The following is a 25,027-nucleotide window of genomic DNA, read 5'->3' as shown; positions in this document are numbered from 1 at the left end:
TCTTTGTCCACATTCGTCCACTCTGGTTCAAGTTTACAGACCTATACCTGTCTCTGCTACACATCCAGGACTCAGAGATCATGTGGCCCTGAGCCAGCTTGATTTTCAGTTAGGTACACAGACTGTCCTACTCCATTAATCAGACTGGCTTTATTTCACATGTCCACTTCTACTTAATAAATTTTAGAAATGAACATTGAACATACTAACTATATATAGGCTACATATATTACATGGATTATATGTTATATCCTCTATAATAAAAAAAAGTGTAATATGCTAATAAGACCAGACGTCCTTCCAAAGTCCTTCCGGATGACCTTCCAGGCAAAGCTGGGGCTGCAAGGGCCAAGCCCCTTGCATGAATTTTGTACATTGGGCCTCTAGTTTATAATAAAAGCCTAATATGCTAAGAATCCGGTTGTCTGGTCGGCTATTCAACCAATCAAAGCTAATGATATGCTAAGGTCGCCCAACCACTCACTATGACATGCACTGACCACCAGGGGGCCGACAGTCGACTGGTCAACCAGTCGCTATGACGTGCACTGACCACCAGGGGACAGATGCTCTGACTGCTGGGGTCTGGCCGATCGGGACTGAGCCAGACAAGCACTGGAGCCCTCCCTCTGTCCCTCCCCAGCTGGCCAACCTCCCACATCTCTCCCTGGCCCTGATTGTGCAATGGTGTGGTCCCTCGAGCTGGGCTGTGCCCTCTCACAATCCAGAAGCCCTCAGGGGATGTTGGGGGGCCAGTTTTGGCCTGATCCCGCAGGCCAGGCCGAAGGACCCCACTGGTGCATGAATTTGTGGACTGGGCCTCTAGTATTTATATATGTATCTAAATTGTGATTTTTTTTACTTTAGTTAGTAGGTCTAGTTTGTGTGCATTTTTAAAATGTAGTATAGGGTATATCTCTGCTACTTAGTAACACATGTTATGTCCCATTTAGAAGGAAAGAGAAGCATATGATGTGGAAGGTAAAAGTTACTGCGGAAATCTGATTGCATTAAATGATGCTTTTTTCATTCACGTGACCAATTTTACAAACTGGCAGGAGTCTGCACTTTTTCTTTCTTTTTTTTTAAGAGACAGCCTGGAAGAGAGAGGGACAGAGAGGAATATCGATGTGAGAGAAATCGATTGGTTGCCTCCTGCACATGCCCTGACCAGGACCCAGGCCCGAGACCAGAATTGAACCCAAGACCCCTCAGTCCATAGGCAGAGGCTCTATCCACTGAGCCAAATAGGCTAGGGTACTTCTCCTATTTTCTAGCTACTGTATTCCTTTTGCAGATACCCTTACATATTTAGCAGTTTACCTGAGTTAACTACTACTCTATGTAGATTAGAGAGACTTTTAGAATTGAAGTTTTAGCATCCTAAAGTAGCTAAGATTATAATTGCTTACCTATCTCTTTCCATGTTCACCCGATAGCAGAAGTTGATTTAAACTAGCGTCTGCAGAATTATTGCTATCACATTTTAAGGTCATTGATATCCCTGAAGACTTAAAGAAATTAAGAACCCAAAGTCATCATTAAAATCCATTATTTTAATTGCTTAAATAAACGTGTAATTAATGTAGGTGAGGCGGACCACAAGCAGTTTGATGAAATTTGCAGCGTCATCCTATTGACAGACTGAACTGAAGGGGGGTGCTCACTCAGCCTTCAGAGACATGCGTATGGTAATGGCGTCCAAGCAAAAATCAAAGCAAACAATAGCTTGTGTTTGAAAAATATGTCTGAATTACACAAAGAGAAGGGTCATGACCAATTTTGTACCTGCTCAAATCAGGACATTTGAAAAGATGACCACCTGTGACTACCTAAGGGTGCGGTCGAATGGTCCATTATCAACACAAATACAAATGGAAATCACTTTATGAAACTTTGTGGAGAGGCCACTTGAAGGTCAAGGCCTGGGTTCTGCAGTGGGATTTTGGTCTTCATATCCGTGTGGGTGCGCGGGGTGATGGGCTTGGGCTGGCAGCCCTAGCACTGCAGTTCCTCCTCCACCCGCCGGGGGGCGCCCGCCGAGCTCTGCGCGCTGGCGTGGGCGGTGGAGCTGAGCACCTCTTCAAAGCTGCCTGCGCCCGGGTTCGTCCCGCCTACTTTCGTCTGAAAGGGGCAGAGAAGGAAACATGCAGTTAGTTCATCTTTTTCTGAAATGTTTTTATAACATCGACTACTCTCAAGTTCGGAATTACTTTATTTCCCTTGAGACAGTCTGTAAAGGATGTAGAGAAGTCAGCTTCCTTTGGCAGAGGGCTGGGATGTCATGCATGCCTGGGTTCCGGGACTGGAATAGAAACTTAGACTGGACTGGAATAGAAACTTAAATTTTGTACAATGGTAGCAGCTCTCTCTCTTCGACATTCTCAATCCCTCCAGGAGCATAACCAGATCCGTGGATTCGAATGATCTCCTCATTCACCCAGAGAAACGATTTAATTCGTAAAAAATAGACTTTAGATATATTCCCCCAATTTTACAAATGTATGGACATTTTTAAGTGACTTAGACTTAGGATTTCCACTTGCGATTTAACGAGGCAATCTGCATTTCTGACAAATGTCTCTTGAAAAGGCAGAGTGGCTCCACGGAACATGATTGTTGGTCTCTGCTTCGAGAGTGGTAGATGAATGAAGTTTTAAGCCCTGGTCGCTTCACATCTTTCTAGGCAGTTGCCTTTACAGGAGGAAAAGCCCTTTAAATGGCCCTTTACAACACTCCTTTTTTGTGTACTTGTTATTAAGCATAGACTCAGGAAGAAATCAATTTATAACTAAATAATACAATTAAGTATTTTGAAAAATTCCCTAATAAAAAGCTCTTCGAAAGTATATTCTTTAGTCAGCCAGAATGCTTAATGAAAGTCTTAATAATAGTTACATCAGCCTTTCTTTAACCATTAACAATATGGATAATCACTCCGAGGAAAAGAAAGGTATAGACAAGGTTGCTATTCTCAAACTGCTGTCACGCCTCACTGTCACCAAGGTGATCCCTCACAAGAACATACACCACTCTGGGGAAGCAGTGTATCCGCCTACGGCAGTGATGGCGAACCTATGACACGCGTGTCAGAGGTGGCACGCAAACTCATTTTTTTGGTTGATTTTTCTTTGTTAAATGGCATTTAAATATATGAAATAAATATCAAAAATATAAATCTTTGTTTTACTATGGTTGCAAATATCAAAAAATTTCTGTATGTGACACGGCACCAGAGTTAAGTTAGGGTTTTTCAAAATGCTGACACGCCGAGCTCAAAAGGTTTGCCATCACTGGCCTACGGCCTGGCCTGCCCCTTTAAAACCTTAACCAGGGTTCAAAAGCAGTCCAATCATTACAAGCAAACACACACTTTTCTCCAATTGTCACTAAGTGCCTCTGTACCTCTTTAATTACAAAGTTGAATTTTTCCATCAGGTGGGGTTCGGAAATCCATTGGGGAAAGTGACAGATAAATACAGGGTATCCCAAACATGTGTATACACTTTACCACCTGATAGCTCAGTTTTGAAAATGCAATGTATTCAATAAACACTGCCTTTATAATTATTCAAAGAGTGTGTATACATTTTGGGGGGACACCCTATATCTTAGGCTTGGGAATCACAAATACTCCAATTAGCCGTTGTAGAAAGTAGCCAAAGATGATGCCTAACTGAATGAGCACGGCTGTGCTTCAGAAAGACTGTATGAAACTGCAGTGTGAATTTCCTGTAATTTCATTTTCACAAGTCACAAATATGATTTTTCCTTGTTGTTTTTATTTTTCAGCCATTAAAGAGGTGTAAAAACCATTCTTAGCTTACAGGCCATTCAAAGTAGGTGACCAGCTAGACTTGGCCCGCAAGCCTCAGGTGACAGACCTCTGCACAGAGCATTCGATTTCTCCTCTCCTCTTAGCACTGGGAAGGAGGGGGTTGCTTTCCAGTATGTGACTTTTTTTTCACTATGCTTATTTCTTTTCTGGGAGAAGCAAGATTAATCCACTGTGATTTCCTCTATTAATAGTCCCCGCTCTCCTCTCTATTTTATTCGCATTCCTCTCTTGCAATACATGTTACACACAGTATTGAATCAGATCAATACAAATTACTCATTTTCTGCTGGGCTTCATTTCATTCTTTCTCTCCTACTTCTTGATTTTCTCACATCAAAGCAGGAAAAAAAAGGAGGGGACCACTTTGAAATAAAGCTATTTGGCCAAAAGGCGTGAAATAAAGGAGTTTCCTAACTATGTGGGCTTAATGACTGCCCACTGCAATATTTCAGGCAAGGACTGGCTTAAGCAAAGATGTGAACAATAAACCACTCCATATCGCTTCCCCTCGTAATGGTTTTCCAAACAAGAATTTGTCACTTTGTCCCCAAAATTATACTTGTTCCTTGTAAAAAAGTTTATTTGAATTAATGAATTGTGCTTCCTAACCGCTCATTAAAAAATACCTGGTTGAAAGGACACAAAGAAACAATAAGTCTCCTGCCTTTTTGTTTAAAAATCAAGCTTAAAGCAGTATGTGAGCATGGCAATGCAGCATATACTAGTAGACCTGCCAGGAATTTCACTTGTCCTGCTGATTCCCCAGTCATTCCCTCAGCAGGCAACAGCCCCAGGATCCACAACTGAAGAACATGACAGAAATGTTGTAAAAGATTTAGGACACAAAAGTAAACTATACAGAAAATAAGCTATATAAAAAAGGGCCAAACATCTATTATTTAGTCTGAAGAAAAAAAGAAATGAGAAATTTGCAATTATGAGGGAGTGGGAGGTTTGACACAAAGCATGATTATTGGCTATTCTCCATTGCCTGGGTGGGCAGAAACAGAGGGACTATGCATTGACCATGACACAGGAAGCGAGTGGGCTGTGAGTCTTGTTAAACCTGTGGACAATCATGCCAACACAGAATTCACTTTCAGGAGGTCCTGACACGGGCTAGTTTCCAGCTGGCTGAGTTAGTTTTGTGCGTGTTTGAAGGAGGAGACAGGCTCTCTACCTTCCATCCCAGTGAGGTGAGAAAGTGAGAAGCCGAGAGTGTGAAAAACACTTAAATCACAAAATCGTACGTGAGCTGTGAGCTTACCAGAGTTTCCTAAAAGCAAATGAAAATTGGTTGCTCTTTATTCTTCTTTTGCTTCTTCATAGCTCCTTCTTCTAAAGAAAACCTAAAAAGCATAACTTCTCCTAAGTCAGAACGTGTCTAACAAGCAACAGAATCCATCCTCTCTGGCGAGCCTTAGGCTGAGAACCAAATGTTGAGAAATTGACTCCTAGGGGTTTTTGAGCCGTTTGTTTTAAAACAGGACATTGGAGCAAGAGAAATGTCCGAGATAACGCATGTCCCTCCCTACCAAACGTTTTCCCTGCCAATGGGGGCAGTTTAATGGCTCCTACTGGTCACTCAAGTGATGATGCTGACGAGCAGAGGGATGAAACTGCACAACTAGAAACTGCTGGTAAATGAAACCAGTGAAGGCATGATAGATGCTGAGTAATTATTTCATTCTTGGGCCTTAAACACCTAATCACAGGCCTAATAAAGTAGAAGATTTCTATGTTAAAGACCCTCCCCCTAAGAGGAAAGACCTTCTAAATCAAAATCAGTAAGAGTACCCCGGGCCTCTAGTGAGGAACAGACACCCTCACAGACCCTTCTCAGGCAGTATGGTGACAGGGGATTCAGAAGCAGCTGGAATCAGCATGTGCAAATATCTGCTTTAGATCCAGTTAAAGATCATCTGTATTTTTAATTTTCTCAGTAATAAGGACATGCAGAAATGGATTCCCTACAAAACAGTGATAATGATACCAAGATATAGGTAAGTCATTGTTTAGGTGATATCTTTAAAAACATAATCTTAGCAGTTTCAGTGATTTTTCCTGCTTTAAACGTTCTATACATTTTAAGATTAGACTGAATTTAATTTCGCTCTTTTTTCCTCTGTAAAATAACTTATCTCTGCTGAAACAAAAAAAACTCAATAAAATTTTTTAGCTCCTACAATGTATGCCACAGGCATATTTTTAGTTTATACTCAGGGATCCAATGCACTGTTACAAAATAATGCATCATGTGGCTCCTCTTTATTTTCTCTGTATGATAACCAAACTGTGTTGCGCTTAATATGTGAATTGGATAAATAAGTTAAGGCAGCTGGCAGGTAGTGAGTGGCAGTATAAAACAGGGAGCCAAGTTTGTGTTTGCTAGTCTATGTTCATCCCAGAAGAGCGTTGAACTGTTATTGAACTTATACTCTCAATTCAGAATTCACAGATCCTTTGGTCCATCCACATCCTCTTTCACTTACCTACTTTTTGAGGAATAGCATTAATAGGTCTAACCAGCTAACCAGTGCAGAGATGAATACATACCCCAATTCACTTCCATGAACAATTCATTTCTAGTGGCATATTTGTCAGGATACAGTGACACTACTCAAGCCTGGTTCTATTTACGGATTTATATGTGAAGCCTGACTGTGCAAGGCCGCCTTCTCGACTGCACCACACGTTGGCAGCACCACCCTTGGAGCTAACCACAGCAATGACTATGCTGTCCTGATTCAATGGCCCGATGACACAAAATTCACTTCATCTGTACCTTAAGACTTGTGACAGTTGTCTCAACCCTCTCCTCAAATGATTTGAAAGTAGGAGAATTCCTAAAATAACAAAAAAAAGAGAGGTCAGCTCCAAAGACCTGCCTGTGTTAGTAACTAAGCTGTCTGATTTCTGCTCTTAGAAACATCACTTCGCAACAGAGCTAGCTGTTGGTGTGGCACCTACCCGACCACGTTTTAATAACATGAATTTCACTTCTGCCAGGTTAGATTCAGAAACCATACTTGACATGGAATTTTTCCAAGTGGAATAGTGAGACACTCAACTGTAGAATAGTACAGCATTTGGCAACAGTACAAACGTAATAATTCCATCATGCACCGTGAGTCATTATCAATGAGTCAAAGGAGTGATAGCTTAATTTTTCATTTACTAATTGCTTCTATCACAACACTCTTTCTCCCACTTTTTTTTTTATTTTGTAAGCATGCAGAATCTGTCTAAAGAATGTCATGTTTGAGTTTTCTCACTTGGAATTTTAAAGTTATTCATTTCAGTGTATGTGAGACAAGACAGAAATAGCTCAAGGAAAAGAAGGTTTATAAGTTTTTCTTTTCAGTGCCTTCAAAAGTAATCATTTGATCAACTTCCATAAAGAAGTGTTTCTGAAAGTCAATGCTTTGATTATTGTAAGTTGAAATATTACTTGTCTAATGCTTTGTCAAAATGGTGTTATTAGTATGTGGTATTTTCCCTTCTGAAGAGGATATAACTAATTGTTCTCTTAGCAGAGCGAAACTTCACAGTCCACTGACATTTTATTGGTGACTCGTCATTGTGTTAAATAATCTATACCATTTGTAACTATAAGTGTTAAATACTTCATTTGGTGCCTTTTGGTTTCCTATACTGGGTTTGGTCACATGACATGATTTAATGACAACATTACCATAGAAATTGATATCACCAAGTCCAACTAAAGAAATAAAAACTGAACTAAAAATGTGTCTTAAATCTTGTGTCCATGTCAGCTTTCAGCAACAAGGACAGCCATCATTTTCACACCAAATAATTCCATTTGATAAGCCAATTATTATTCTCTCTTGAGTGCAGAGGAAAGAAAATAAGAGGAATGGCCTGGAGAAACTTCGGAAGGGAGCATGGCTATGAAATAGGGGCTTCATTGCATGGTGTGGAATGGAGCATCGCTCTAATACTACCAAGAGGAAAGTAATGTAGAGGACACGCTTTTGAGTGAATCTGGCTTTGTTAGGGATTGCCGCTCAAGACTTGGATGCATGAATTCACAATGGCGAGATCAGAAGGCCCAAGCATGGCTCCGCACCTTGTATTTGATTCAAACATGAGTTGAATTCCTATGAGTGATCCTCCATAATACCTCTGTTTCAGGAGGAAGAAATAGTGAAATTATACTTGAATGACTCAAAAGTAGACACTTACTGGCACCTGACTTCCATGGCAAGTTCTATCTGGCCAGACTGCTCACGGGACTGCTGTCACCCGTCAGTTACATTAGGCCACACTGAGCAGACAGTTTGCCTAATGGTTTATGGGTATATGTTAGAAGAGTTAACATCATTTTTCTTTTCAAGTTAATTTCAGGCAATTTTATGAGGATTGAATTTGACCCATAAGCCACTGGATGAATTCCTGGTTCATAGAGCAAAATCATGTTAATTTCTTGCAAGCTCTAGACTTAAAATTTGACGTAAAGGAGCTCAGAGCCCCTCAGGTTACATTACTCCGTCTGGCTGTTCTTATGCTGTGGGGAGCAAGTCATTCAAATAGGAACAAAGCAATCCTGAATCTATGCTCTCTACCACCAAATTAGGGAAATCGGATACTGTGATTAAATTCCCAAAGTAACCAAACAACCCCAGTGTAGAAGAGACATCGTCGGGCATAATGAAACAGGCATTTCTCAAATTAAATTACAGTAGAATACATACTGGAGAACGGGAGAAACTGTTTATTCAGATTTAATCATATTATATAAAATACAAACTTTTAGCAGTGCAAATGACCCCGGAAAGAACTTGGCTTTGGTGCACTGAAAATGTTGAGTAACTGAACCCCCTCCCTAATGTATCCACACCACAACATATGATACGAAGCAGGTTGGAGAAGCAGAGTTTTAACTAAAGTGGGGTAGGGTCCCAGGGCCTTGATTCTGCTCCCCCTCCCCATCACCATGGCAACTCAAGGCAAACACCATGGGAAAAGCAGTACATTTGGTTCTAGTTTCTTACTTATAAACATGATGAAACATATCACTGAGGTGAGTTTCCAAGGCTGCAAAATTCATTCCTGGCAGCCTTCGCCTACAACCTGTATCCTCTGACTCCCAGTCTAACATCAACTCCTCTACACGCTATGACTATGAGCTTGATTTTATCTGACTGCATCACAAGCTCAAGCACACTGGAAGCGGAGGCCATCTTTCTCGGTTTTCATCTTGACAGTAATTTTAATGATATTTTTTATTGTTCAACAGATACCTCACCTTAATTTATACCTTAAAAAGCCTAATGATATCCTTTCTAAAACTGCTCCCTCTCATTTAAACTTTCCCTTTCATTTAAACTTTTTTTCCAGCCTTGCATTTAATTCTGGGGAAATATATTTCTACCTTTGCAAGTGTGCTCAGAATGTTCTAGGCCTTACAGAGGTCACTTTGTTTATATCTCGCAACAACTATATAAAGTAGCTTTTAATGAAGATTGAGGTAAATTAAATAACTTGTCCCAAGTCTCACATATCAGGAGATTTAAGCTGGAGTGTCTGGTCAAAAGCCCAAGCTCATTGCATCTACACTACTTTTACAGGATTGTCGAAGTACCACAGGTTCTCCGGAGGACCACCGGAAAAGAGAACTAAGTAGTTCATGGCACTTCCCTTCATATACAGGAGAAAAAATCCACCAGGTAAATATCAGTAAAGTGACAGTTCATACAAATTCTGCATTAACATTACGTAAAATAATTTACACACATTACCTCATTGCAGGCATACTTATGGAATGGCGAATGGAGTAGCTTCAGGGCAAAAGCAGATTAAAGGGAAGAAAAGAAAGAAAAGAGAAGATAGCACAACATAAGCACATAAGAAACTCCCTCCGCACCGTTCTAAAACAGCAATCTCAACTCTCTGAAGTGTTTGCTGCCCAACCCACCAAGATGATATTTGTTTTCATTGGGTCGCACGGGCCACAGTCGATTCCAAGGGGACAAGGGAAGAATAGGCGATCCATGGTTGCATATTTACTTCCTGTAGGTGCCCCGTAGGCCAGGAAGTCTGATGTGAATGTCTGGTTCCTTCCAGGTCAACCCAGTGGCCCATGAGCATTCTGTCAAGGGCCTGCTCCCTCTCCACCCCCTTCTCCTGGTCAAGAAGATGGGAAATAGAGCTGAGCCGGTAACAGCTAACTGTTCCATTACAGTGAAACTCTCCAGAGGAATACAGGTAGTTAACACGAGACAGTCCATTTTCCACCCGTTCCAACACCATCCCTGCTTACTCCCCTCCTAAGAAACTAACTGGGAAGGGATCAAACTCATCACCCTTTCCCAACAATATCCACTGAGGCCATTGTATGGGTGGCACTTGACTAGAATGGAAACGAACGGACAAAGAAATTAATTAAAGAATTACTAAAATAAATTCATCAGCATTATCAATCTATTAATCTCCTTAAATAGAAACAGTTTTTCAGAAAAACAAATTCCAAAAAAAAGCATATGAGATTCCAGCTTAAAAAAAAAAAAAAAAAGGTTAATTCAGGGCACAGTGCCTATGTGCTTCTCCAGTAACTTTTTCCCTCTTCAACTTCAGAAGGTACGGGAAGTTGAAGATGAACCACCCTATTAACAACAGTCACAAGGTGTTCAGAAAACATGGCAGTCTAGAGAAAGTAATTTTCTGTTTCTTGACCTTACTTTCTCCAAGTTTTATAAAAATACACAACTCTCAATATCCATGTTCCTTTTTTCCTTCTCTCAGAAGGAACTCTGCCAATATAAGGAGAAATGATGCAGAAAAGAGATTCCTAAGAGATTGGGCAGCAAGTGAAGCTGGTGTAAATGATTCAGAAAGGAGATAAATATGTGCTTACATAAATTCAAATGCCTTAGATGCCCCCCACCCCCACCCCCAGTCTGTAACTCCCTGGTCAGAACACTCTCAGGAAGAGAGACTTAGTTTTTGGCGGAGGCGCACCCACACACAGCGTCCACACAGTGAAGAAAGACAGCTCTGGGGAGGAAGGGGCTGAGGGCCCCAGGCAGCGCTTACCCGATGGAGTGGGACCTGCAGCCAGGGCAGCATGGAGAGAAGAGCAGGAGCAGCATTATTAACACATCAGGAGGAAAAGATACACCAAACTGGCCCTTGTCCCCTCTGTTAAGAGCCCCAAAGCAAACAGTAATTCCATTCATTACAGTTTTTGAGTCTACTGACTTCTAACTATGATTCTCATGGAAACATCATGATGGTGAAACTCTCTAATGAAATCATGTGCCTCCTCCAAAGATTTCATCTGCACCAGATCACACGCAGTTTGAACAAATCCCTGAGAAGTATCAGGAAGATGCCAATATCATAAAAAGTATTCCATCAGCTTGCATTTCTTCAGAATCCTTTCACAAATGTGACTTCATTTTAACTTCACAGGAAACATTTTAATTTGGTAGTTTTTTTTAAAAAAAAATATGTTTTTATTGATTTCAGAGAGGAAGGGAGAGGGAGAAACAGATAGGAACATCAATGATGAGAGAGAATCATTGATTGGCTGCCTCCTGCAGGCCCCACTGGGGATCAAGCCACAACCCAGGCTTGTGCCCTGACTGGGAACCTAACCCCTGACCTCCTGGTTCATTTATTATTAGTACTCAGATTAATGTACATTTCTCACTTAACTCCAGCCTCATGAATACCAAGTTATTAAGATGGAGCATTAATATTGGGCACAATCTAGCAATATCTGAAGTAAAAAAATAACTTAAACACAAAGATATAAATATTTCCCTCTAGGTATCAAAGTTGCAGGGTAATAAAAAATTAATAGTTTAAGAATCCAGTGAAATAATTCACACAGATCTTTTTAAAAGAAGAAATTTAAATGTACTTTTAAAGTTTTTAAAGAATGAATTTGATTTCTAGAGAAAAAGGAAATTGGTTTATAAATTTAAAAAATCACATAAGCATATCAGCTAAATTCCAAATAAACTATGACAGGTATTTAAACAAGCAAAAAAGCATGAGAGAACAATTCTATATAACTCCTTAGCACATAATATAAAAAACAATGGTCAATACTGCAATGTTTTTCTGGTGACTATAGTGAGGACATTTGGTTCTCAGTTCAAAATTTTAATGATCACCTAATCTACACTAATAAAAGAGAAAAATGGTAATTGGCGTACGACCATACCCTTTTCATTGGCTAATCAGGGCTATATGCAAATTAACTGCCAACTAAGATTGGCAGTTAACTGCCAACAAGATGGCGGTTAATTTGCATATGTAGGCACAATGCAGGGAGGCGAAAGGGAAAGCAGGAAGAAGCCCCCTGCCACTGACAGTGATCGGAAACCCAGGGGGGAGCTAAGAGGGGGGAGCCATGATCGGAGAATCTGGCGCCTTTTCCGCCCTGGCCAGTGATAGCAGGAAGTAGGGGTGGAGCCAGCGATGGGAGCTGGACACGGTCGAAGCTGGCAGTCCCGGGAGCTAGGGGTCCCTTGCCTGGGCCTAAAGCGGAGCCCACGATCACGGGGCCGCTGCAGCTGCGGGTCCCCGCTGCCCGAGCCGAACGCCTCAGCCAGAGGTGTTAGGCCTGGGCAGGGGCGGAGCCTGCAACCGCGGGGAGCTGGGGGTCCCCTCCCCAGGCCTGACACCTCTGCCGGAGGCCTCAGGCCTGGTCAAGGGGCCGATCCGGTGATTGGTGATCGGAGGGTGATGAGGGTCAACTCCTCTGGCTGAGGCATCAGGCCTGGGCGGGGGGCTGAGATGGGGATTGGGGGGATATGAGGGTCCCCTTGCCCAGGCCTGAAGCCTGGGTCAGAGGCGTCAGGCTTGGGCGGGGGGTGGAGCAAGCGATCAGAGGGAGATGGGGGTCCCCTGCCCAGGCATGATTCCTGGGCCAGAGGCCTCAGGCCTGGGAGGGGGCCAGAGCCAGTGATCGGGGGGAGATGCGGGTCCCCTGTCCAAGCCTGACACCTCTGGCGGAGGCGTCAGGCCTGGGCAAGGGGCCGATCAGGTGATCAGAGGGTGATGGGGGTCTACGCCTCTGGCTGAGGCATCAGGCCTGGGCTGGGGGCAGAACCAGTGATGGGGGGAAATGAGGGTCCCCTGCCCAGGCCTGACACCTCTGTCAGAGGCGTCAGGCCTAGGCAAGGGGCCGATCCTGCGATTGGAGGGTGATGGGGGTCAACGCCTGAGGGCTCCCAGTATGTGAGAGGGGACAGGCTGGGCTGAGGGACACTCCCCCCCCCCACCCAGTGCACGAATTTCGTGCACCGGGCCCCTAGTTTTATATAATAGTGAAATACTGAAAAATAACCAAAATATGCAAGGAAATGCACTGGAAGATAATAAAGTTATTAAAAATGTAATAGACATTTATTGACATGTTCACAATATTGCTAAAGTGAAGAAAGAAAACTACCAGAAATATACACCATATAGTAACTTTTTGGAATAAAATAATACATACGTTATGTATTTAGCATAGAAAAATGAATGTATATAAAACTATAACTAGAATGGTTTATCAGAGCATATTCCACTGAATACATATTTTATTTTAATTTATTGGTTAAATTACAGTAATGAAAATTCATGTGTGCTGTGTTCTTATGAAATCCCTTATTACCAGCAATTAAAGACATCCTCTATCTTCTATTTTTACCAGGTTGGGTCCTAGTGGGACAGTCTTGCCAGTAAACTGACCTCCAGTCAGAATATGTCCTAATATAATAACTTATCTCAGTCACCAATCACTATCTGCCACATAACATGTTAATCCAATTAAAAAGGACTATCTTAGGAAGACTAGCCAATAGACAACGCTCCTCCTCTCTCTAGCAGCCAAGGGCTGAGCACATTCCCGGGGTTCTCTCCCACGGTACCTCATGTCTCCAAACTTCTTGCTGATGGCTGTCCCAACATTGCTGAAAGCAGCAGTTGCCTTCTGCCCTGCGTGACTCAGGGTTTCATGTGTCTTCTTGTAGCTGGAAGTAAACAGAACAACAGTTTATATACCATGATCACCCATAAAACATTCATCGTCCATCTCTCTCCTTAGTGACTGTTTCTAGTCATTGTTTTGAAATGATGGGTTGGCTGCCATTTATCAAAGGGATAGTCAGACAATTAAATCTGAATTCAGGAAAAAGATCCAGACACAAGTATAGATCTGAATGTGCAGATCTTTAATCGCAAGGAGTGGGACTGTTCCAAGAGCAGAGAGTCATTCTTAAAGAAGTGTATTAACTTTATGAAGAGACACTTGTCAATGAAAGCCCTAGACATTGAAGGTGACACAGAAGTTTAAAAATGTACATTTCAAAGAGAGCTTTAAGCTTTTACTGTTACTATGGGTGAAATTAACCATAAAAAAGCAAATACATAACTAGTGTTTAACTTACTTTTCTCATACTTCTACTGAGAATAAGAAAGGCACATGAGTTAATATAACACAGTGACTTTTTCAAAAACAGTTTTAGGAATGTAGTACTGTAATGACCTATGTCTGCTCATCGCCTAGGCCCCCCGGCTAGACTGACCCCTTGAGGGCAAGGAAGCCACTCATCTGTGTGTCCCCGGCGTCTGGCAGAGGGTGACAGGGGAAACTCAGTGAGCACCAGATGGACGAATGGATGCTCAGAGAGGATGCTCCTTTGTGGCTCTGAACGGGGAGTGTTGGCAGGAAGCATGGAGAGGAGGTGGTGGGTCCCAGAGAGAGATGCACAGACTTGACAGGTGATAAGTGACAGATAGAACCAGATGAAAACATTGGCCTGGGGTTTTGAGCACAGTGATGGGAAGAACTGTGCTATATCCACAGTTCTGAGAAATTTCTAACAGTTACTTAATAAAATAGGAAACAAAAGAGACCTAACCTGAGAGAATCAAAAGAAATCAAGAAAAAGTTTTGTACATCACTTCACAACATGCCAAGTCATTATGCCGTACACTTTAAACTTACACAGTGCTGTAGGTCAATTATATCTCACTGAAACTGAGAACAAAACAAGAATGTTTGTATAGATTAAAAAAGAAACAAATTCTTATAATGTACGTACCACCTTCTTCCGGTATCTGCTAATCCCAGGTAAGTTCCCCCAAAGTTACCTGCTGGGTCTAGAGCACTTACATTACCTGGCACCTCTGAGAAGACTTTATTTTATATCAAATCAGGTGTGTGTGAATGTCCATTATCCCTCTATCCACCCCTTCCATCTCCCGCGTCATGTCCTATCATACTTTAAGGAAATGCTTTAAAACATGCGCTTTGGTCTTCCTCGGGACTGAAATCACTTTATTTATTTTTTTTAAAAAATATATTTTATTGATATTTTACAGAGAGGAAGGGAGAGAGACAGAGAGTTAGAAACATCAATGAGAGAGAAACATCGATCAGCTGCCTCCTGCACATCTCCTACTGGGGATGTGCCCGCCAGCCAGGTACATGCCCTTGACCGGAATCGAACCTGGGACCTTTCAGTCCGCAAGCCGACGCTCTATCCACTGAGCCAAACCAGTTTTGGCTGAAATCACTTTATTAATATGGCATTCTACTACTGTCTTTTTGTTAGCAGCTTGGAATGAGTTTACCATATGTTATTTATTTACACAATGCCTGTTTTTCAGGAAGTGTCAAATCATATTATCTAGATCATAAAACCAAACAAACAAATTCATGTACTAAACAGACATTTCCTAGCGAATATGGAAAGACCAAGGAAAATAAGGGTCAAAGAAGAACCTGGTGAGTAGGAGGGAGTTTGTGTGTCTGGCGAGAGCTGTGTGAGGATAATGGGAACTTTTTGTTGATTTCTTTTGATTCCCTCAGGTTAGGTCTCTTCTGTTTTCCACTTTAGTCAATAACTGTTAGGAATTTCCTGTCACAGTGCTCAAAACCCCAGGCCAAACTTATTTATTAAGATTCAGTATCTCCTCCAGTGACCTCCCCACAGCTAGATCCCAAGCCACACACATCCCCTGTGCCTGCCTGAAGCCGAAAGACAACATAGAAGAGCAGCAGAGATCATTTTAAAAAAAGGAGGGGGGAATATTTTGTGTCTGCTCTTAGATTCTCTCAAACCAGGACACGTAAAAAACTATGATACAAACAGCAACAATAAACCCGGGACACAGGGGATCTCTTGACCTGCTATTGAATGGTTATCTTTCTAGAAAGGAGCTAATTTCAGTCTGCTGTGTAATTATTCCTACTCATCCAGTTCTGTTCCAATTTGAATCCTACCACAGACTAAAATATGCCAAGATCTTTCATTACCATCCCACAGATTTTCTTTTCATTATAAATCAAACTAAATAGGTCATGATTGCCTAATCAGTATGCAAAGTATTGCCTCTGGTAGTCACCAGCGATTCTCTGACAGCTAACATTCCTTTTAGTGCTTTAAAATCTAATTCTACCCAACTAACCCCATCCCAGTTCCCTCACATCAAAATGTTCACTGTATGAGCTATAGAGCTTGTCCTGGAATGGGTATCATGGACACTAACAACAGGGATTTAATTAATGAATGGAGAAAATCGATTTTGCTATCTGCCCCCTCCCTCACCCTAACATGTGAGTAAGACTTTTTCCCTTCCCTCAGCAGCCAAGAAAAAATGGTGGGAGGAAGATGCTTTCCCAAAATTATGTTGTTGACAGGCTTCCCTCTTAAGAGAGAGATTGACTCTTTCCTACAAAGCTAAGTTCACATCATCCCTAAAGGTTAGTGAGTCCACACTCATCTGTATCTATGAAATGATCTCTGAGGCAATCTCCTCTAGTCCTATAGCTTTCAAGACATCAGAAGGCAGACGACTCCCGAATGTCCTGGACTTTTCCCCACTTTGTGCTCTTGTTATATAAACTCGTTTGTCTACTGGGCATTTCAGACTTGATATGGCCAAAATGATTCTTGAGTCTCCCCACAAAATCTGTCTCAGTCTTTCCTAGAACAGTGTGTATGCCTGCAAAGTGTCAGACACCATCCTACATCCTACACAGATATTAACTCACTGAATCCTCACTTCCTATAAAATAGGTACTAATATGACCTCAATCTGCAGATGCAGGAAGGCCTAGATTTCAACCCAACCCGCTGGAGTCCATAGCTCATGGCTTAGCCACAATGCCACACTCCCATTGCAGTAAACAGTACCCATACTCACCCAGTAGTCCATATCCAAGACCAAAGAGTTACATTGGATCCTTCTATTCTCATCCCCTGCCTCCCAACCACTAGGAAATTCCATTGGCCTGACCTCCAAGTCCTGTCCGCTCCCTGTCCACAACTCTCCCTCACCACCATCCCCACTGGACTATGGCAACAGTCTCATAAAGGACTTTCCGGTTTCCACACCTGCCTTCCACAATCTATATCACACAAAGCAGCTGCAGTGATCCTTCCGAAAGATGAATCAGAACAGGTCACTTCCTGCTTCAAACTCTCCAACAGGATCCTGAGCCCTGGGAAGAAAATCCCCACAGTTCCTCATGAAACAGAGGCTCTGGCCCCCTCTCCTCTCATTACACTCCAGACACAGCACTTGCTTTGGGCTCCTGCAACCTAGAAAGCTAGTTCTGGCCTCAGGGTCTTTGCAGAAGCTTTTGCCTCTGCGTGGAAGCTCTTCCTCAGATCATCCCAAGATCTTCCTCATCATTCAGGTCTCAGCTCAAAGCAGCTTCTAGGACAGGATTTCCCTGACTGAGACCCCATCCCAGCAGCTTCTCCCGGGCCCCCTTCTCTTCCTGTAGAGCATCACCCTATGCCAGTTGGCACTTCCTAATATTTCCTTGTATGTTATTACTTGTTATTGCATTTTATTACTTGTTCTTGCTCTTTTGCCTTTCGACACACAAAGAGAGTAGGAACTCTGTCCATCTTTGAAGCCTGTACCCCGTGGGCTTAGATTAGCCTCTGGGTAATAATGCCTCAGAGTAGACACTCATTAAAGTTGCTGGATCAACAAACTGTCATGACCCCTTTAATGGCTTTCTATTGCCTGTGGATAAAGAATAACTCTATTTCCCATCTGGGGTTGCTCAGTGGTTGAGCGTCGACCTATGAACCAGGAGGTCACGGTTCGATTCCCAGTCAGGGCACATGGCTAGGTTTCGGGCTCGATCCCAGTAGGGGGCGTGCAGGAGGCAGCCGATCAATGATTCTCTCTCATCATTGATGTTTCTATCTCTCTCCCTCTTCCTTCCTCTCTGAAATCAATAAAAACGTATTATTTTTTTGTTAAAAAAATAACTCTATTAACAGATGCCACAGGCCACTTCTACCTGCCATCTCCACAACAGTGAGTACCTGGAGCCTCCTCTCCAGGGGCCTTCACCAGGGAGCCTCCCCCAGGAGGCCCCTCCTGCCCCTGTGGCTGGAGAATCCCCACTCATCCTTCTGCTGAAACATCTCTTCCTTGGGAACCCTTCGCTGGGCCCAGAAAGACTTAGTCTGCTTTCCAACCCGACAGCACCAGTATTTCACACTTATCCTTTAACTGGTGATTTGTAACTACTTATCCTATCTAATAAAAGAGAAACATGGTAATTAGCGTACGACTGCTACCCTTCCCATTGGCTAATCAGGGCAATATGCAAATTAACTGGCAGCCAAGATGGCCACCGGCAGCCAGGCAGCTTAAAGCGAACATGAGGCTTGCTTGCTTCAGTGACGGAGGACTCCAACGTTCCCCGCCTGTAGCTGCCGGCCTTTGAGCTGCAACTCTAAGCAACTATGTTACAAATATAGAAGCTAAACAAAACCCCAGAAACCTGCTTTAGTCGCTGGGCTTCAGCCAGCAGGATCGCAACATTGTTTCAAATACAGAAGGTAAACAAAGGCCAGAAACCTGCTTTCAGCAGCGGAGGCCTAAGAGCTGGAGCCTCAGAGCTAAAGCTGGCCCAGAATAAAAAAGAAAAAAAAAGAAAAAAAGGAGCAGTTGGGAGCTTCAGTCACCCGCCAGCCTGAAAACAGCCCTCAGCCCCTCATCCAGACTGGCCAGGAACCCCAGTGGGGACCCCTACCCTGAAGGGTGTGTGACCAGCTGCAAACAGCCATCATCCCCTCACCCAGGCAGGCCAGGAACCCCAGTGGGGACCCCCACCCTGATCCAGGACACCCTTCAGGGCAAACCAGCCGGCCCGCACCCCTGCACCTGGCCTCTATTCTATATAGTAAAAGGGTAATATGCCTCCCAGCACCAGGATCAGCGGAGCCGCGAGACCTCCCGGCACCAGGATCAGAGGAGCTGAGAGGCCTCCCGGCACTGGGATCAGTGTGACAGGGGGCAGCGCCCAAACTCCCTGATCGCCCTGCGGCTCTGTGTGTGACAGGGGGCGGGGCCACAACCTCCCTATCTGCCCTGCTCTGTTCGGGACAGGGGAAGGCGCCCTAACCCTCTGATCAGCCCTGCTCTGTGCCTGATAGGGGGGAGCTCCCCAACCCCCTGATCGCCCCGAGGCTCTGTGTGTGACAGGGTGCGGTGCCCCAACGCCCCCCCCCCCCCACGGGCCCTGCTCTGTGTGTGACGGGGTAGAGCCATAACCTCCCCATCGGTCCTGCCCTGAGTGTGACAGGGTGTGGCGCCCCAACCCCCTGATCTGCCCTGTTCTGTGTGTGACAGGGGGCGGTGCCCCAACTCCCCTATCCGCCCTACTCTGTGAGTGACGGGGGGAGCTCCTCAACCCCCTGATCGGCCCTGCTCTGTGCGTCACAGGGGGGAGCTCCCCAACCCCCTGATTGGCCCTGCTCTGTGGGTGACAGGGGGTGGCGCCAAAACCTCCCCATCGACCCTGCCTTGAGTGTGACAGGGGGTGGTGCCCCAACCCACCAATCGGCCCTACCCTGAGCGTGACTGAGGGTGGCATTGCAACCTCCCGATCCGCCCTGCTCTGTGCATGACAGGGGGCGGCGCCCCAACTCCCCAGTCGGCTCTGCTCTGAGCCCGACCAGGGGCTGCACCTAGGGATTGGGCCTGCTCTCTACCACCCAGGAGCAGGCCAAAGCCAGCAGGTCGTTATCTCCCGAGGGGTCCCAGACTGTGAGAGGGCACAGGCCGGGTTGAGGGACCCCCCCCCCCCCCGCGTACACAAATTTTTGTGCACCAGGCCTCTAGTAATATAAATAAAAACAAAAACTAAACTCTGTTTTCCTGACTAGCCTATACACTCTATACCCAGAGAATAAATTTATTCTATTCATTCGACAAAAACGTGATACTAAGTAGGATGCCTGACTATAAAACCAATGTGTTCTTTGAACATGGGGAAAATACAAACTACATACGCTCCCCTGTGTGAAGAGGCTAAAAGCCTTCCTGGAACTTGCCTGCTCCAATCCCATGTCCCAGCAGGAGTATGAGTCTCTCCTCTCACTGCCCCACCTCCCACTCTGCCTCCATCACACCTGGAGCAAACTCAGGGCACCCTCTGCCCATCTCCCTGCTCCCCACTCCCTTCAGCAACAAAGGGCCTTGCCCTCCCTTGGGCTAGCTTATCCCTGCAGTGCGGTTAGAAAGGCCAAGCACAACATCTAGCCTGGTTCTTACACCCAGAAGGGAATTCAGGTCAGTGTGGCATGAAGCCTCCAGACCTGGATTAAATACAGAGGTGACCAGACCCTAGGATTGGAGATTGTTTCACCTCACACTGTCAAGGCCATTAATGGGTCTAGGCCACCAAGGTGCAAAGACATAGGCCAAACTGCTGACACATGGGCTCATTAATTTAGTGCCTAAAATCCAGCTACGCTTTTCAGGAGATTGTTCACATGGTGTTGCGTTATGTATTTGAAATGTATAAACACTGATGTGAGGTGTCTTATCCTATCTAATAAAAGAGAAACATGGTAATTAGCGTATGTCCACTACCCTTCCCATTGGCTAATCAGCGAGATATGCAAATTAACTGCCAGCCAAGATGGCGGCCGGCAGCCAGGCAGCTTGAAACTAACATGAGGCTTGCTTGCTTCAGTGACGGAGGAAACCAACGTTCCCCGCCTGCAGCTGCCGGCCTCTGAGCTTGCAGTTTGAAACATAGTTACCAATATAGAAGCTAAACAAAACCCCAGAAACCTGTTTTCAGCCCACCGGGATCTCAGAGCTGGAGTTGATACAGTGTTTCGATTATAGAACCCAAACAAACCAGATACCTGCTTTCAGCAGCAGAGGCCTCAGAGCTGGAGCCAGACCTAAAGCTTGCCCAGAATTAAAAAAAAGAAAAAAAGGAGCAGTTGGGAGCTTCAGTCACCCGCCAGCCTGAAAACAGCCCTCAGCCCCTCATCCAGACTGGCCAGGCACCCCAGTGGGGACCCCCACGCTGAAGGGTGTGTGACCAGCTGCAAACAGCCATCATCCCCTCACCCAGGCAGGCCAGAAACCCCAGTGGGGACCCCCACCCTGATCCAGGACACCCTTCAGGGCAAACCAGCCGGCACCCACCCATGCACCAGGCCTCTATCCTATATAGTAAAAGGGTAATATGCCTCCCAGCACCAGGATCAGCGGAGCCGCGAGGCCTCCTGGCACCGGGATCAGAGTGACGGGGGCAGCGCCCAAACCCCCTGATCGCCCTGCAGCTCTGTGTGTGAGAGGGGGCGGGGCCACAACCTCCCTATCGGCCCTGATCTGTTCGTGACAGGGGAAGGTGCCCCAACCCCCTGATCGGCCCTGCTCTGTGTGTGACAGGGTGCGGCGCCCCAACCCCCGCCCCCCATGGGACCTGCTCTGTGTGTGACGGGGTAGAGCCATAACCTCCCCATTGGCCCTGCCCTGAGTGTGAGAGTGGTGGCGCCTCAACCCCCTGATCGGCCCTGCTCTGTGGTTGATGGAGGGCGGCACCCCAACCCCCTCCCCCCCCACGGGCCCTGTTCTGTGTGTGATGGGGTAGAGCCATAACCTCCCCATCGGCCCTGCCCTGAGTGTGACAGTGGCGGTGCCCCAACCCCCTGATCGGCCCTGCTCTGTGGTTGATAGAGGGTGGCGCCCCAACCCCCTGATTGACCCTGCTCTGTGCGTGACAGGGTACGGAGCCCCAACCCCCCTGATGGGCCCTGCTCTGTGCATGACAGGGTACGGAGCCCCAACCCCCCAATGGGCCCTGCTCTGTGCATGACAGGGGGCAGCACCCCAACCCCCTGATTGGCCCTGCTCTGTGCGTGACAGGGGGTGGCACTGCAACCTCCCCATCGACCCTGCCTTGAGTGTGACAGGGAGCGGTGCCCCAACCCACCAATCGGCCCTACCCTGAGTGTGACTGAGGGTGGCATCACAACCTCCCGATCCACCCTGCTCTGTGCATGACAGAGGGCGGCGCCCCAACTCCCCAGTCGGCCCTGCTCTGAGCCCGACCAAGGGCTGCAGGATTGGGCCTGACCTCTGCCACCCGGGAGCAGGCCAAAGCCAGCAGGTCGTTATCTCCCGAGGGGTCCCAGACTGTGAGATGGCACAGGCTGGGCTGAGGGACCCTTCCTCCCCTCTGAGTGCACAAGTTTTTGTGCACCGGGCCTCTAGTCTTCTATAATTGTCGTCAGGTTGGGGAAGGCTGGTTAGCCTCTGCAGATAAACAGCTGGGCTCCCTGGCTCCATCCTGCCCTACTGTGTGCCCTGACCCTGTTTGGAGAGCCCTTGCGGTACACAAGCACAGAAGCCTATGGGGTCGCTAGGCTGTTATAGGGGGAGAGAGTGGGTCTTCTTTCACCTAAAAACTAAAGGAAACACAGTGGGTAAACAGCAGACTCCTTTAACCCAACTCCTCCAACAAAGGGCACCGTCATACAGGAACAAAAGGTCTTAGACCTTAGCTTTCAGGAGTCAGCAGGCAAAGATGGCCCCCAACCAAACTGAAATAATGGCCATCCATCCCAGGTACCTCTTCCTACTACCAGGCCTCTGCATGTCCATTTACAATTTTATGAGAATAAAAAATACATATTCAACAAATGCTTAAAAATCCTATATAATAAAAGTGTAATATGCAAATTGACCCTAATGGCAGAATGCCCGATTGCTTAACGCGCACTGACCACCAGGAAGCAGATGCTCAATGCAGAAGCTGCCCCCTGGTGGTCAGTTCGATTCCACAGGGGGAATGCCGCTCAGCCAGAAGACGACTCATGGCTGGCCAGCACAGCGGTGGTGGCAGGAGCCTCTCCCGCCTCCGCGGCAGCACTAAGGATGTCCGACTGCCGGCTTAGGCCCGATCCCCCAGGGAGCAGGCCTAAGCCGGCAGGTGAACATCCCCTAAGGGGTCCTGGACTGTGAGAGGGCAAAGACCGGGCTGAGGGACCCTCTCCCAAGTCACTCTAGTACAGCAGTTCTCAACTTGTGGGTCGGATCCCTTTGAGGATTGAATGACCCTTTCACAAGGGTTGCCTAAGACCATCGGAAAACACATATTGAATATATAATTACATATTGTTTTTGTGACTAATCACCATGCTTTAATTATGTTCAATTTGTAACAATGAAAATAAATCCTGCATATCAGATATTTACATTACGATTCATAACAGTAGCAAAATTACAGTTATGAAGTAGCAACAAAAATAATTTTATGGTTGGGGGTCACCACAACATGAGGAACTGTATTAAAGGGTCGCAGCATTAGGAAGATTGAGAACCACTGCTCTAGTATATAATAAAAAGAAACAAAAGCCATGTCATATTATGGAATACTGAGCACTGGGCCCCTAGTATATAATAAAAAGAAACATTTTTTAAAAATATGCAATACCGTAAAGGGATCTGAGTAAAAATACAATTTTAATAAACAAAATTTAATTTCATAAAGCTACTTTATGGAGCATGCTCCACACGCAATGTTTTAAAAATGATTGTTGGCCAAAACCGGTTTGGCTCTGTGGATAGAGCGTCGGCCTGCGGACTGAAAGGTCCCGGGTTCGATTCCGGTCAAGGGCATGTACCTTGGTTGCGGGCACGTCCCCAGTGGGGAGTGTGCAGGAGGCAGCTGGTCGATGTTTCTCTCTCATCGATGTTTCTGACTCTCTATCTCTTTCCTTTCGTCTCTGTAAAAACTCAATAAAATATATTTTAAAAAAAAAATGATTGTTGAGGTTTTTCCCCTACTTTTAGAGAAAATATTCTTTTTCTAGCCACAGTACCAAGTCAGCCTTGTAGAAAAACATAGAAAAGTGGCAAGATGGCAGACTAAGTAATTGGTTAGTATTCCATGAATGTACTTACGCAGTGGTGGTCTGCATGTCATGCCAGCTTTTGCTGAAGTTCTGTTTTAATTCATTCATCAGGTTCATGCCGAGTTTTTGCTTTATCTCAACCAGGTGCCTTTCTTTCGCTGATAATACTTGTCGTAATGTTGTAATTTCGTCTTCCAGCTACAAGTATGAGGGAAGCAGTTCGGAAAGATGTCAGACCAAGCTGAAACGTACACCTGCCCCAGGTGTGTGTGTGTGTGTGTGTGTGTGTGTGTGTGTGTGTGCGTGTGTTTTCTGCCTTTGGATTCAAACTGTGATGTTAGCTCTTCCTGGGCCTCGAGCCTGCTAGCCTTCAGGCTGGAGGCACACCCTGTTCCCCTAGGTCTCCAGCTTGCTGACTATAGATCTTGGGGCCTGTTGGCATCCACAGTCACATCAGCTAATTCCCTATAATAAATCTCTTTCCATATATAGAAACACACATATATATAATTGGTTCTGTTTCTCTGGAGAACCCTGACTAATACAGAAGAATGTTTGCAGTAAGACATTATGGGTTATGAACACTTTAGTTGGTCACTAGCTTAGTCCAGAAAGAATAAAGGTTTGGGAGGAAGGAACTGAATCTGTACGTCTAAGAGATGGGAGCTTGAGGGCACTGTGTGTTCTTCCTGGGGGACCACACACCCAAGGAAGAGGGGAAACCAAGAGTGGATGGAGGGAGCCTGAAAATAGGTTCTGCCTGCTGGATAATGCTGTCTGGTATTTTTTCTAGTCCTATTAATACCCATTTTTCTTGAGTCATTTTATCGAGGGGACATTGGCACTTTCTAATTGTTATATAACACAAATTTCTAGCACCAATGCCATCATTTCATCCTTTTCAAAAGCCACGTCACATTATGGAATACTGAGCATAAAATGCAGCTTAGTGAAATGAAAGTGGGCGTGGATGTTCGTAGCACAGAAATATTGAGCAAGTTTAGTTAAAAAGGGAGACAGAGGGAAAGAA

At 45.1% G+C, this 25,027-nt stretch overlaps 1 protein-coding gene across 4 annotated transcripts in view; it reads right to left on the bottom strand.

Moving 5' to 3' along the window:
* Positions 1-1,535: 1,535 nt before the first annotated feature.
* The window catches only part of TPD52L1 (TPD52 like 1), a 66,309-nt gene continuing 42,817 nt past the window's right edge, over positions 1,536-25,027 (bottom strand). The window contains exons 3-8 of one of the 4 annotated variants that reach the window (XM_059700247.1): positions 24,047-24,195; positions 13,729-13,830; positions 10,895-10,909; positions 9,601-9,639; positions 6,624-6,684; positions 1,536-2,124 (exon numbers count right to left, since the gene is read on the bottom strand). In XM_059700247.1, the coding sequence (XP_059556230.1) occupies positions 1,999-2,124; positions 6,624-6,684; positions 9,601-9,639; positions 10,895-10,909; positions 13,729-13,830; positions 24,047-24,195 (492 nt within the window). In that variant the 3' untranslated portion in view covers positions 1,536-1,998. Of the gene's footprint in view, positions 2,125-5,105; positions 5,188-6,623; positions 6,685-9,600; positions 9,640-10,894; positions 10,910-13,728; positions 13,831-24,046; positions 24,196-25,027 lie in introns of all 4 variants that reach the window. The other 3 variants (XM_059700246.1, XM_059700245.1, XM_059700248.1) reach the window with 3 other exon arrangements.

Source organism: Myotis daubentonii, chromosome 6 (genome assembly GCF_963259705.1).
Source record: "Myotis daubentonii chromosome 6, mMyoDau2.1, whole genome shotgun sequence".
Lineage (NCBI taxonomy): Eukaryota > Metazoa > Chordata > Mammalia > Chiroptera > Vespertilionidae > Myotis > Myotis daubentonii.
The sequence above is the reverse complement of the archived record's forward strand: the minus strand, read 5'-3'. Positions and strand labels throughout refer to the sequence as shown.